Below are 16,370 nucleotides of genomic sequence, written 5' to 3' on the forward strand. Positions count from 1 at the left end.
AAGCAAAAACAGAAACCATGTAAAATCAATTTGAAAAAGACAGAACAAAGATAAGAAATTGTAATTTTAATCTGTAAAACATTTGTTGCAAGAATGGCTAAAATGACATCTCTTTATACATGTTATAACCAATTCAGTATAGCTTTAATATGAAATTATCAGAAATAAAATACTACGTACGTTTAGTGTCAATTTTTTTTAAAAGCCGCTTAGTTGTCATTGGTTCATGTCGATTATATATGTTTTTCGTAAGTTGTTTTATTATAAATGAGGTTGTTAGTTTTCTCATTAGAATATTTTCATTTCGGCGCCTTTTATAGGGGACTACATGAAATGGGGTTTTCTCATTCTTTTAAAAATGCTGTGCAGTTGCCTTTAATTGCTTTCATCCTCATCTTTTGAACATTGGTGGGTAGTATCTCTTTGGCAATGCGGGACGTTCGCATTGAGTAGATTTGTCGAAGAGACAACTATTGTATACAAACGGGTCACCGGTGTCATATCCATTAAATGTAAGAGTTATGTGCACAAAATTAAAAGCACACAGAATGCAATCATGTGTAAGCGCATGTACAGAGAAATGATGATTGATTGACCTTTTGTTTGAGTTAAGGAGGCTCGAGGGTATAAAAAATTCAGAAAAAAATCAAACTTTTGTTTTTCATTACAAATTTTATTTGTTACCTTTTGTAGTTGTTAGTTTATCATATGGTACAAAAATCATTCAAAACAATCAAATCGTGTTGGCCCCAGATGACTTTTAAAATGTATACATCATTGAAAAAGTTCCAAATTATCTCCCTTTGATGGAAAAATGTCATTTTTTTGCTTTAAAATTGAAATATCTTTTTCAACTAATCGGTGACCTATATTTTTTAATATGATTTCCATATAAGCTGTACTTCAACTAAATTATTGTAAAATTTAAGCGATTTCTGTAATAAATTTCTTTTTTTTATTTCAATATTAACTTTATTTCTCCTATTTCTTCAACAGAAAAAACCCACTTTTACAAAAATGTATGCTTCTTTCGAAGGCAGATTGTGAGCGCAAATGAACGGTAACCCCACTTTTTTATTTTATTTTTCTATTAACTTTAAGATAAAGTTTGTTTTATATAGAAAAATATAGAGAAATCCTATATAAATGATTTAGACCCGCGAACCCCCTTAAATGGGATTGTACGTTAAAAAAGCTACATATTCATAGAGTTAAATAAAGAAGAAGATATGGTGCATGATTTAGCTGCTTGAAAACACATATATTATCATTTGAGTTATCTATATGGACTGTTCTCTGGTGTCACAACCCCCAAATTCAACAATAGGACATCAGACGGTAGAAAAAATCTTAGTCCAGAATCAACATTATGGTTTCATGCCATCTTTCATTGAAATGGATTTAAATACATTATGAATATTATTTATAACTATGCATCTATTAAATATTTCATATTAACTTAAATGCTGATAAAATGGCCTTTATCGGAGTAATGATACATCCACCGTCTGGGTGTGATGCTATGGCCATTCCTAGGCAACGATACTGATTGTCCGGACATTTGACATAGATGCACATACCGGAGTCACCTTGTGTAAAAGACACCTTGCGCATTGAAATCTGCTGATGTAACGTAACAGTTCTAGGAGTTTTTAGTTCTTCATCTCCGACTTGTTTTATTGCGTGATCAACAAGATGAATACAATCATTAATACCCAGAGGCGTTGGATAATGATTCACTTTATTTCTAACAGCGTGGGCAAGGGTTTCAAATTCAACTTGTTTTTTATCTTCCAAACAGATCCTATCGTGTCTTTGTTGAACTGATGAAATCGCTCCAACAGCAGCCACCTGCACCTCATGAATTGTCCCAATTTCTCGGTAGTCAATATAGTTGCGATGTAAGTACATTGATTTAAGACCTGAAAGTAATATATGTAATACTATTTAAATGAAAACTACCATGTTTCTACAGTACTGTTTTATTTTACTCTTTTTCGTTTGTTTTATACAAGAAGATTTTTTATTATTTGTATGCATTCATTTTTGATACGACACTCCTTGTTTTAACAAAACACAATCATTAGCAAGGTTTCCAAACATGAACATTGTAACTAACTTGTGTTATTTTCTTTACTGATTCAAACATCTTAATTACACATTTGGTCTATCTTCTTCACATATCAAAAGCAAAGACTGGTTTAAGCCAAAGGGCTATATAAATATTTAGAGGGTTTTATGGTATGTTTACTGTGTAACAAGCCAATATAAAGCCAGCAAGGAAATACATTACTCATATAAAGAGATATAAATGTTATATATCTTAGTCGGTCGTGTGGTATAGGTTGCTTGATTGTTATCAATGATTCGAAAATACGAGTTTATAGCATATTGTTCGTATCTGTTTATATATTCTTTATCAGTTTAGCCCAACAATGTTAGTTCTGCACATTTACGTTAGGAAATGTAAATTATTCTCTCAGTGGGATTTCAACTCCTGCTTCTTTGACCTCATTGCAACAACGCCTGTACCCTTTGGTCAGTGTAGCAATTAGTTTCCTCATTAGCATTTTCGAGTACCACAAAATAGTATTAGGAACAAACATGCTCGTTGTTAAACATGTTAAAGCCTAACATTTTACCTATATTTTTTAACTTGACAAAAATAATGTTTTGAACAATATATAATCATTCTATATTTATGGTCTGAAATCATGTCTTACTTCTTAGTAATATGTTGGAATTTAAAACACAGCTGTTTTGAAGATGAATTTATTCTCCATCTGTTGGAAATGTAATGATTGGCATTTAAAGATAGATAGAATTGATGAGTTCTGGAAGAAAATCTTTGAGTTATAAGTTAAAATTGGTGTGCTAGTGCAAAGATGTCAGACTCAAAGAAATCTTATTAAAAAATCTTCATCCAAGTCACAATTTATAAAAGTGAACCATTAAAGGTCAAAGTAAGGTCTTCAACACTGAGCCTTGGCTCACATCGAATAGCAAGCTATAAAAGGCCCCAAGAATTACTAGGGTAAAAAGTTGTTTATAGCATTTACAGTAATACTTACAATGGCCTTCGCTGTCAACGGCAACAACATTTTCACTTATTCGGCTAAACGGATCCATGCTGATAATCGCTGCATCAACGCTGGTGCCTTCACTTAATTCTGGTGGAAATACATAGCTGACCAGTTTCCCACATTTAAATACCTGTTTGTCGGGATTTCTGCAATAAACAACAATGGGTTTCTCGTGCATTTCCGATCTCTTTGCATTTGGACCAAGGAGATCTCGTTCAAGAACCACATGAGCACATGTCAACAGCGCATCTTCACCAAGATATTTAACAAATCCACCCAAAGTTCCTGTTCGACATGAGCTACCAACTTCACTTCCAATTTTAACATCTTTGACTAGTAATTGTGGATATCCTTCTAAAACATCTGTAGCAATTGAGTCTATCGTTGTAGGAAAATGTTTCTCACCGACGGGAATGACTCCTTTAAACCTACAAAACAACTGGATACATGGTTCTTTCACAAACGTCTGTTTCTGTTTTTTCCGATTGTAGCCTTTGGATCTTAAGGAAGATTTTGTAATAAGGCACAATTTGCTGTGGGCAGAAAAGAATTGTTGGGCTTGATCATTTGAGACATTGACTGCACATGCATTGTCTTCCACACTCTGATACTGGTCAATTTCTTTTGATATTAAATTTGCCTCTGGTGAATATCCTTTTACTACTTTGTAGGTAATTTGAATACCATGAAACACATTCGGTCGTGGAAATACATCTTCGACTGCATACACCTCAACAACTATAACAATGTCAGATGAGCATATTTCATAATCTTTCAAAGGTTCACATTTGTCTTTACAATTACAGATGAAACCTGGCCATACGTCATAGAACTGCTTCTTTTTAAACGATTTGACAAATAGTCTGGTTAACTTCCATGCCAATGCCTTTGAGCAGTTATAATGTTGTGCCGCGATTGCTGATGTTAATACCGAATGCAAGATATCCATGAAATCATCATCATTTTGGTTAGAATGAGACAGCAAATACCGACATTCCAATCCTATACTAGTGCCGAGCTTTCCGGGTACACAAAACCTGATACTGCGTAAGAACCGTTCATGCCATAATTTGTTAGTGAAAGATTGCTCCTGAAAGCTGTGATGGTTGTTCAAAAGTCTTTTAAACTCATATGTTATTATGGATTCTCGCAGCATGTCTACATCAAACGGCCAAGGTCCTGAAATTCAAAACGAACTGAGTTATTCCCTCTAAAAGCTAAAAACCTTTAAAAACTGTATCTACATGTTTTGTCTTTTAATAAAAATTTTGAAATCGAAGAAACAGAAATTTGATGAGGCATTTTCATTCCAAAAGCATTAATGTGCCATGGTATAGAAAAAAAGTAAAATACCAATAACTCAAAACTGCGGGGAAAATTCGAAACTGAAAGTCCGTAATCAAAAAGTAAAAACAAAAAACTCAAACGCATCAAACGAATGGATTTTAATCGTCATACTCCTAACTTGGTACGGGCATTTTCGTAAGCAGAAAAAAGTGAATTAGTTTTATCGGTAGCTAAAATTGCATGAAAGTCGAAAAAATTCCATAAAATTGAATACGATGAGTGAACCAAAGCAAACAGACTGCATTTACTTACCCGGCATGATTTAGAGAAAAAAAATATTTCCAGTGGGCCATGCCCGAGGCAAATAGGACGTTCTGCAGGCCTCTACAATAACATTTTTTCTAACTTGTCCCTTCGGACGAGTGGCAAGAAAATCAGCTTGTCCGAACTCTTAACTCACTTGTCCGAATTCATAATTGAAAATCTAACATATTGATGATTTATGCAATAATAACACTTGGGCTTTGATTGTACCTAATAAAAGGAGCATTTTGTAATGTTATATGAATACCGCATCAAAATACATTTCATTATTTCAGAAAGAAAGTTTTTTTGCAAGACTGTGTTCTCTGACTCAATGTCACTATCATTTGTCAATCATTAAATCATCATTTCTTCCCAAACCACTACGTTCCCCTATGGACCTATTCATTCTTTAGTAGTGGTATGGGTTAAACCAAGGATGTAAATACACCTGGCCACCTTGAACATGTATATGAGTAAACCTTTTTAATTTATTGATGATGTCAAAACAAGCTTTTACAATTTATTTTGATTTGTATATACATTGATATATGATCATGAGGTACATACACATTTCACTAAAAAATCTGCCTTTTTAGATTTTTTTTTTTTTTTTTCATCTTAAATTTTTATATCACATGTCATAGATCTTATCAAATAAAACTTCTTTTAATGTATTGTTATGCATAAAAGCAAAATCAAATGAAACATACTTTAATTTAATATTTAAAAGTTTAGGTAAAACTCCATATATGGAGGTGCTCCTAATTCAAGGAAGCTTATACTAAGAAGATACATTAACATTGGTTTCTTTCCCCTTACTTATATCCCCCTGGTCAATGGCTGCCAGCATGTTCAATACTCCAAATCAGAGACATATTATACAAGTTTTATATGTCTCTGGTTCAATCAATGAATAATTATTTCATTAAGTATGATCAATAAAACAATCATTCATATTTTTGGGAATGTATAAGTCTTGAATTTGATCTATTTTTATCTGACCTTGATTTTTCACTTGTCCCATCGGACAAGTAGTATGGTGGATCTACTTGCCCGACACCTGTGTGCACTTGTCCCGGACAATCGGACAAGCGTTAATGTCGAGCCCTGTTCTGAGTGTGTGAACAAATCATCATATCTCCATAAACCGAGGCAAATAAATAATAAGATATTATAATTTTCCCGTTTCATGCTCGCTTTTTTAATTCAACATTTGTACACAACCTAATAATTTATTCTTTGAAAAGTTCATTTTTTCTATATTTTGTTCTTACGTCACAACTCTTATTGTTTTACTTTCGCTATTTGAAATAAACACTTTCAAAACGTTGTGCACATTAATTGGTCGCAATTTTGAACATGTCAGAGGGGAATATGATACTCAATGTGGAATATAAATTATTGTTCATGTTGGATAGCCTAAATCAATTAAATGCTGATTTCGATATCAACATTTACATACAGTGGACTAAAACAATCCAGTCTATCGATTTTAACTACTACGACCTCAGCATGTCACTTTGAACGAGTGAATGCCAAAAAGTTTTTGAATACAACATTGACATAATTATTGTCAGTGCAGCATAGAGATAAGCTACTGTTTTTAAATGAAATGACAGTAACTTTATGTTAACGGTAATGTATTTCGAATTTAGGATATAGAATTCTGGCTTGGTGGTTTATATCAATTACTGAACATGCTGAAAACATGAAAAAAATCATATATCGGACTATGCTTAACGTACAGTGGTAAATCAAATACATATTCAAGATGACCATATGTCAATATGAAATTAATATTAACCCTGTTTAGTACTAGACCAACCTCACTGAGTCGCGTGTTTAACATGCTTGTTCATAAATACAACCCGCACGAAGAATCAACATACATGGACATATTACTCCATGCTGACTAGTCTTTTTCTTACTCCTAAATACTGCGTGCTTATCGGATAAGCTGAAAATGTAAATTGAAATCGAGTTCGAGTTCGAACCATTGATCCGCCACAACGCTTCAACGAGACTTCCGATGCGAGAATATATTATTTAATATTATTAGAATTGGACAAATGTTAAGCTTAATAGATGTGTTAAAAAAATTTGTTTCGCTACAAAATTTAAATGGTGTGAAAGTACAGTCCAATTGCTACAATTTATTTATTTATTAACCACAACTTTGAATTTTTGAAGGTATTTACATTGAAACCAATGTAAGATATAAAAATTATGAATTATTTTTATTTAAAAAAAATGAATTCTAATAAAGTCAGCTTACAGTAGCACTATATATGCATTGCTTTTGTTCATGAATGATGCTATAGAAGTATGGTTTATACAAAACAAAACTCTATTCAAACCTATATGTGTCATGTCGGGGCCTATCATACCATACATAATCAAATATAAAATATAACGGTGTTTTATAGACTGTCGTACAATTGAAGGGGCTAAGCTAGCTATAAAACCGGTTTTATCCACCATTTTCTACACAAGAATGTACCAGGTCAAGACTTTGGCAGTTGTTATCCATTCGTTTGATGTGTCTGAGCTTTTGATTTTTTAAATTGAATACGGACTTTTTGAATTTTCCATGAAGAATGGTATTTTTTGTATTTTACTTTTTTAGTCATCCTGAATATTTTGAGAAATATGCTTTTCTCTTTAAAACACATTACCTGATGGCTTCCTCGCTAGTCTTCTATCAACAATACAATCAACAATGAATCCATCACACATAAATGTGCCGGGATAATTTACACCTAAAATACAAGACATTGTTTTGCTTGAATATATAACTAAAGGCGTTTAGAAGGTTTTTAAAACTAGATAGCTTACGGCCTCTGCTAAACATTTCAATTTACCAAATAAAAGAATTAGCTAGTTCCATTACTACAGTTGAAGAAGTTGTGTGACAAAGCATATTAAATGATATCTTGCAATTGTCTCAATGTTTGGTTGAAAGTTTGTAAGTTTTGTGCACACATTATTTCCAATAGCAAATAGATATTTTCAGCTTACAACCATTATATTAACCAAATAAAATTAAACTCTAAGTGTAAAAATTGAAAACCTACACTAATCACGAAAATCGAAAATACGGCTGTATAACAACAGTTTATTACGACATCGTCGCAATATTAAAATCCCCATGTTCAGATTTTTGCAAAGGCAAAACAAAAATTTAAACTATTCAAGATGTTCGCCCTTAAAAAAGATTTGAACTAAAAATTAAGTAATGACACAAAAATCCAAACCTATATCACTCGTTCTTTTTTTCCGAGTATTTTATTGTGATTTGATTTGATAAAGCATATATTGGATTTATAGAATTAAAATAAACATTCAACTCCACCAGTAATGATCAAACGATTTTTTCCCTATAAAATGGATGTCTTTTAAGAAATGTTGGTGATATTGGGAAAACAAAATTAAAATAGCACAGTACCGAAAGGTATTCTTAATGCATTTTAAAAACACTTACGTCCATTTGCACACACTTCGAAAGCATTACGTGTTGCTTTAAAGATATCTACAGGCATTTCTAACGATGTCACAGTCATTTCAAAAGTAAACGGAGGATCTAACAAAAAAGATAAATAACGACATAGATATAAAAAGAATACAAAATAACACATCACTGTAAACCAACTTATTTTCATGGGTGATTTTTCCCCCGACTTTCACGAGAAGAAAAAAAAACAAGAATATAAATTGTCGCGTATATGTTAAGCTTGGATCTTTCTTTGTAAAACTACACCAAGTAAATTAAAAAATCGCGAAATTAATTTGGCGTAAAGTGGACTACAAAGGGTAAGACGCGATATAACGTATCCGCTTAAATAAGTTGGCTTACAGTTTACATTTCATATAGAAGTCGCTGATTCTGTTTGCCATTAAAAAAATAGTGTTCTCAATTTATAATAGACGGAGATATTCATTTGACGTGACTCTGTGCTTATGTATACTATCATACTTTGAACGACAAAAATATTTTATTTATTAATTTTACTTTTACTTATGTATCTTGTCATACTTTGAATGACAAAACTATTTCATTTATTAATACTACTTTTTCTGTTAAGTCTGTTTTTGGGTGATATACATTTGACGTGACTCTGTACTTATGTATCCCGTCATACTTTGAACCACACAATTATTATTACTTTTACTGTTAAGTCTGTTTTTTGTTATATCTACTTTACGTGACTCTGCATTTATGTATGCCGTCATACTTTGAACGACAAAATTATTTTATGTCTACCTGTGCGAATTTCAAACGCGCACTTTTACACCAGTATTGAAAACCTTCCATTCTTTATGGGTAGATTTTACATAGATAAATAAAATCGTATAATATAAGCAAAATGAGGATGTTAAATTTGATGTATGCCTTTTTGTGCTTCTTCGTTACATTTGTTGTTTTTATAGTGATTAAGATGATAACATAATGTTGACTGTTGTACCCCTATTTTTGACATTTTTACTTATTGTGTCTGTTTGTTTTGTTCCCACATCGTTGACAATTTAATGGAATTTTATGCGACTGTCATACAAGTGAGAGGTTTAGCTAGCTATAAAGCCAGGTTCAGTCCGCCATTTTCTACATAAGAATATGCCTGTACCAAGTCAGGAATATGACAGTTGTGATCCATTCTTTTGATGTGTTTGAACTTTATAATTATAAATTTACTGTTCACAAAATTTTGAATTTTTGAAATACTTAGGCTTTTCTACCTCAGGCATAGATAACCTTAGCTGTATTTGGCAAAACTTTTAGGAATTTTGGTCCTCAATGGTCTTCAACTTCGCACTTTATTTGGCCTTTTTAACTTTTTTGGATTCGAGTGTCACCGATGAGTCTTTTGTAGACGAAACGCGCGTCTGGCGTATATACAAAATTTAGTCCTTGTATCTATGATGAGTTTATTTACTACCACTGGGTCGATGCCACTGCTGGTGGAGATTTATTTCCCCGAGGGTATCACCAGCCCAGTAGTCAGCACTTGTGCTGACATGAATTATCATTGATGTGGTTATATTAATAAATTTACTGTTCACAAAATTGTGAATTTTTGAAATACTAAGACTTTTCTACCTCAGGCATAGATAACCTTAGCTGTATTTGGCAAAACTTTTAGGAATTTTGGTCCTCAATGCTCTTCAACTTCGTACTTTATTTGGCCTTTTTAACTTTTTTGGATTCGAGCGTCACTGATGAGTCTTTTGTAGACGAAACGCGCGTCTGGCGTATATACAAAATTTAGTCCTGGTATCTATGATGAGTTTATTCACAACGGAAAGTCTCTCATCAAAAAGTAACCTCAAAAAGCTCAAAACATTAACGAATGAATAACACCTGTCATATTCCTGACTTGGTTCAAGCATTGTCCTTTGTAGAAAATGGTGGATTAAAACTGTTTTTATTGCTACTTAAACTTCTCACTTGTATGACCGTTGCATAAAATATCCTGATAAATGTAGTTACAAATAAAAGATCATAATATGCATGTTTCTTGTTGAATTTTACAATGATTTGTTTGCCCTTTATTTATAGATACTGAAAATCATCAGTCAGAAAAAAAAGAGTTTTTATATAAACTTGAATTGTATTTGTGTATTCGGAATTAATCTATGAACATCGGTTATCTAATATTACCTCTAATTTATCGTTTAAGTTGATTTCAAATTCTCCAAACTATATATCAATGTTAGATAAATATTAATAAGACTTTATCACGGGATATGTACTTACATGAACAACACAGCGGATGTCATTTGAAGTATCTAATTACCCTTCCAGGTCACCCTAGATCAACCCCGACCCTAAGTGGGATTCGTGCTGCTTTGTCTTCAGTTTTTATGTTGAGTTTTGTGTACTGTTATTGTTTGTCTGTTCGTTTATGCCGTGAAATTTTCTGTTTGATTTCGATTTTGAATATCCCGTTTGTACCTTTTGACACCCCTTTACTAAATATGACATACATTTTTAATTTAACAGCAGCCATGCTATATTTCATAATTCATAAATTGGACTTGAAATGAATTATGTGCGTTTTTCCTAAATATGAAGTTATGACAGTTTTTTTTTACAATGACTTATCAAACGTGTAATTGTTATGATAGCTTACCAAAAGAAGGATCAACTTTGTCAGTTTTGATAATCTTCTGATACTGCACATCTAGAGTCAACTTTCCAATTTTTTTTTCTATCGCACCTGCAATAATAGTAGCAAAAAGTTATACAAAAAAAAAAATGAATAAATAAATGATATCAATGAAAGAAGATAGAAATTTATGCGGTCATTCCCGAAAATTAGTAGATTCGTGTTACTCAATATTTTGATTTTTTTATTTTGCGTTTGTGAATTTTTGTTTTTATTTCGTCTTTTTCTTTATTTGCCATAAATCCATTTTCTTCTTTTACGTCTTTCATCTATTAACGCTTTGGCCAAAATAACGATTTTTAACTACTAATGTTTGAAAGTTTAAAACTAACGAAATCAAAAGTAGCATTCTACCTTCTTACTCAAACTAAAAGCCATTATGAAATTGAATGTCACAACAGATGACTTGTTTTACTAACCTTTTAAAATATTTTGAAAAATAGAGGATGGAAAAAATCGTGAGGAAAATAAAAAAAAAATGAATGTAACACATGCTAGCAAAACATTTCATTTTTCACGTTATCAATTGTCATAAAATTTGACAGTGGTTTTTAGTTTTAGTTTTAATGGATATAAAGTTTGTCAAAAAGTCGAGCTGTGTGCGTTGAAGGTTATATTTCGTAAATTGTGTGCAGCATGACACAGGGATTCTTTTAGAATTGCAGGTTATATATACACACACACACACACACACACACACACACACACACACACACACACACACACACACACACACACACACACACACACACACACATGTATATATATATATATAAATATATATCAATTTGATTTGAATGATATCCTGCTAGATATATTTCAAAATTTTAAATTTAATGACAAAAGTACAATTTGAGAGTCAATTAGCCAATTAGCCATTACAAACTAATTTTGAGTAGCATATCATAACCTTCAAATTATTTGTTATAGAAATTCTTTCACAAAATGATTTTACACAAAAGATATGTCTTTATTTCCCAATTTCATTTGACCTCCTATTTATAGATTCTTTCACATTTTTTTATTTTTTTAAAATAAAAGTTATGAGAATTCGTACATGGCTGAATAAGTATCTTGTCCATATCAGCTCCGGTTTCCGATGAAGACTTGTTGTTTCTTTCAGTTGGTATTACAGACTTAGAAAATGTTTTTAACATCTGCATGGTTTTTTCATCAGAAATGTTTTTCATGGAAGGACCTTCGTTGTCACTTATCCATTCCTCGTCGCTTATCCAGCATTCCTTTGATGGATTCAACGTTTTCTCTTTTTTGATCTACAAAAAAAATGACTAAATAAATGTTTTATCGATACAGATATTAAGTTTAAATTACACTTATGAATCAAAGTTTAGTTTGTTAATAATGAATTGTGCAATGCATTAAGTTAAGTTCCTTATATACCCATTAGACAGGACAACTTGCTTTAGATTGCTTATAATTCAATTTAAACGTATTCTTTCACTCTTACACGTTCTCATACTTTTATCCAAATATTTGTTTCTAATATATACTGAGCCAAAAAAGTTTAACAACACTTTTTTTTGAATTATTTTTTTTTCTTTCTGGAAAAAAAATATTTAAACATCATTGATATAATCCTTAGTTTTACCTGTAATTTAAAACAGTCGTACTTTTTTCCTGGTGATTGATTTCGCGCCATTTCCGCTTTGCACGTGTAATTGATGTTTTACCTTCTGTACCTGTACTTTTAAAACGATATTAAAAATTTCTTTTTCCCTTACGTTCAGAAACACACCATTGGTAATTATATAAGAAAAACACATACACCTTTGAAAAAATTGCATGGGGCATCAACCAGGCCTCCCCGAAAATGACCGTCAGAAAGCTCTTGGAATGGTTGATGCCAGAATGAGTGTTGCCGACATCGTGGGTCGATTTAATGTGCATAAGGCATCAGTTTAGAGACTAACAAACAGATATCGACAAACTGTAACTGCACAGGATAGGTCGTTATCTCGTAGACCAAAAAAACTATTGTCAAGGGAGGAGCGCTACCTTCGCTTTACGTCAACACGTGACAAGTTTTTTCCGGCAACAAAAGTAGTGCATTGACTAAAGACAGCAGCTGGTGTGCCTGCCAATCCTTCATTGGTACACTTAGGGCATGGCTGAGAAATTGATTTTGAATAACACTATACTCATTTCCGCACTTTGACCCTCCCACGCTCCATATAAAGAAAATCCTCATGAATGTGAGTGATAAACATTCATGTTGCCTCTGACATGTCATAATTCTATTTTGTTGTTATTAAAATTATATGTTGCTATGATTTTGTAATAAAATAAAATTTCACATTTTTGTTGCTAAACTTTTTTGGCCCAGTATAGATTGCAACACTGAGAACTACGAGGGGTTTTCCGAAGTATGTAAAAACACTCCTTGATTTACGTGTTTTAATCTAAGTTAATGATGCCAATATCATTTATTTAACTCAAAAGGTCAAGTTACAAACTAATTTAAAGCAGTAAGGGAGTTTAAAAATCTAAAAACACCAATTCATTTGATGAATATATTCTTTAGTATTGTGTTCTTTAAATCTTATTGTTGAGTTATTTGGGACCTTTCAGATAATGACACTTTTCTTTAATTTCTGAATTATTTTTAATATATATTAATACTATGCTTATGCATATCTACATTTACATTACTATGTTAGTTGTGGTCAAATACGATTGAACAAATATCGTTATTTCATCTTTAATAAATGACGACATGAAAAGTTAAATGTAGGATATAAAACTTAATTCACATATTTTTATCACTGCCCCCCCCCCCCCCCCCCCCAAATAAAACCACTTCTTAACTTAATTTGGGAAAGATGGATTGACCAATATGGATATATGTAAAATCCATTTTGGATAAACAAAACTTGCACCAATTTTACCCCCTCCCCCAAACTATTTCATTTAAGTTTTCATCCTACATTGAACTTTTGATGTCGTACCTCAGGATATACTAAGGTGAGGTTTTGGAATTTGTGTCAGATTTTCGGACTCCTTAGTTTTTTCCCATACGATACAAGGTTAAACATTTTGCCCCATAACACCCATTTATTTTTTCATATAAGACTTAAAATAGTTCATAGCAAGTCATTTACCAAAATTTAAGCAGAGTATTGATTTTTTTCTTTTGTTTTGAAACCCAAATAATACCAATGCAAATATTAGGTAAAAGTCCAAGTCAGCCTTTTCCTGTCAAATTTTAAAACTCAAATATCTCGAAAAGGAGCTCCATGACCTATCAATATTTTTAGCTTAATTTGTTCCCTAACTTATGCTCTTACAACTTCTGGCATCAATTTTAAATTTTTGCTTTCTTTTAAATTTCGAGCTACTTCACTTAAGTACATTCTTAAATAACCATTGCGAAAAAACAAACCTTTAATGACATATAATAAAGGACCGATGCCCTATAAATTAAATTACTGCAAAGAATTCCGGCAACTGTAATATATTAGTATCAAAAGAGCGTTCCTATAAGGAATAGTAAGTATGAATGTTTTGCCTTTAATTCTGTAGAACTAAATAATTTGTGATAAAACAATTTTCTTGTTTGTTGTAAGTGTTTGTTGTTAATCATATACGAAATTACACCAAATAGTGTAACTTTTATATGAAGGACATACTCACTCCGATTGAATATATGCACACATTAAACATTTACACAATAAGGTGCAAGGCCCAAATTATTAAAGACATTTGACGAAAACAAAACCATTTTTTTTTCTTTGGTCTTATAGATACCCATGTCTCATCTAAATATGTTTTTATACATGAAAGTAAAGCTAAAATTTTAAAGATCATCTAAACATTTGAGGATAAAATTTAGTAAAAAAATCAAATTCGTGAACACAATGATACATTTGATTAATTACACCGAATATATTTTGATTGACACTCTCCGTACTAATGAAGGGACATAGTAAGCTGTAATCCATAAACATGTGTATGCATTATTTTGAGCAAAAATAGAGACTTTAATAATACCGCAGTAATTATTCGTGTACTTATAAGCGTTAGTGTTGTATTTATGTTATTCCAATAATTTTGGCAGAAAAAAGACGAAAATTGTCCAAAATTGCAAATACCACGGCATAGAATGGAGTTTGAGCCAAATTCACCGGCAGAGTTGAAAAAACATGTAATTTGAAATGAGAAAAAAAGGCTAGAATAGGTGAAAAATATACTGGCTACCAAACAATCAAAATTTGGCATTCTTATTTAAGGGGTACTCAAATTAAGAAACTTCTGAATCATAAGAATATTCTCATAGAAAAAAACAATTTGACACTTACACCAGATGCCTCAGGATTTGATTTATCAAGTTTACAAATTTCATCAAACACTTCCTTAACCAGTTGACGGTAATAATGAGGATGTGTCAGTGAAATTACAGCTGTTTTTAAATCAACCCATTTGACCTCCATGTTCTGCGGTTGCTCTTGCTTTGTGTCATCTAGTCTTTGAACAGTAGATCGTATAATTTTCATAGCTTCATTTTCCTCTGGAGACAAATGTCCTTTATGCAATAGAAAAACCGATAAAGCTTCAGTTTTAAGCTCATCTAACGAAATTTTACGTGTCTCATACGTATGCATACACTTCTGAACTATGTTTTCCTCTTCTTTAACTACATGCCCATCAGCTGGATCGCCTTTATATTCGTATGCTTGCAAGAAAACAGATTTTGGAAAATCGGTAATCTTGGTATTTTCACAATTTGATAACATACATTCACAGCATCGTATGTTTTCTTCTTCATATTGGTGAAAAAAATAATGAAGATTCTTAGTGAGAAAACTTTGAAAATCTTCTCCAGGATCAGACAATAGTTTGTTTTGACACAATGCACGGAGAACATTCGTTGATGTGTCGACTGCTGATTTCATCAGTCGTTTAACTTTTTTGTCCTTCATTATTCCATATTATAACGAATACCTGAAAGACAAAAATGGATATTAATTGCAAGCATACAATTTTATTTTCATGTTTTCATGTAGACATTGGACAAAACATTATTGATCGCGTGATAATACTTAAGGTTTTTTTAATTTGTAAAGTCATTTAAATAATATAATAATAGCATTGAACATGTTGAATTGCCTCATTGATTTTCTAAAAGTAGTTGGATGTGTATAGAAGAAGTCAATATGTTTAGAATTACCTTAGGTAAAGTAAAATTTTCGAAGGTAAACAAGCGTTTCCGAACATCGAAAATGTCCTGACATATTCAATAAAAATACATGCGTAAAGGTACACATTTGCAGGTAGTAGCCGAAGCTTATTATACAATTAGAAATTATTACGAAATTAAGTTTTCAACTCTCTGAGACAGAGTTGACCGTTGATAAAACATCTGTACCAAGTCAGGAATATGACAGTTGTTGTCCATTCGTTTGATATGTTTTATCATTTGATTTTTCCATTTAATTAGGGACTTTCCGTTTTGAATTTTCTCAGATTTCAGTATTTTTTTGAGATTTTACTTTTGACTATTATTTCTAAGTCC

General features: G+C 31.9%; 1 protein-coding gene across 1 annotated transcript; it reads right to left on the reverse strand.

Annotated features, from left to right (window-relative positions):
- Positions 1 to 55: 55 nt before the first annotated feature.
- Positions 56 to 15,794, reverse strand: LOC143054537 (uncharacterized). The gene is made up of 7 exons (XM_076227558.1): positions 15,157 to 15,794; positions 11,898 to 12,114; positions 10,805 to 10,891; positions 8,158 to 8,256; positions 7,352 to 7,435; positions 3,072 to 4,262; positions 56 to 1,922 (listed from the first exon to the last, which is right to left on the reverse strand). Exons 1-7 carry the CDS (start codon positions 15,775 to 15,777, stop codon positions 1,450 to 1,452), a joined length of 2,772 nt encoding a protein of 923 aa, XP_076083673.1. The 5' UTR covers positions 15,778 to 15,794; the 3' UTR covers positions 56 to 1,449.
- Between the last annotated feature and the right edge of the window lie 576 nt (positions 15,795 to 16,370).

Source organism: Mytilus galloprovincialis, chromosome 12 (assembly GCF_965363235.1).
Source record: "Mytilus galloprovincialis chromosome 12, xbMytGall1.hap1.1, whole genome shotgun sequence".
Lineage (NCBI taxonomy): Eukaryota > Metazoa > Mollusca > Bivalvia > Mytilida > Mytilidae > Mytilus > Mytilus galloprovincialis.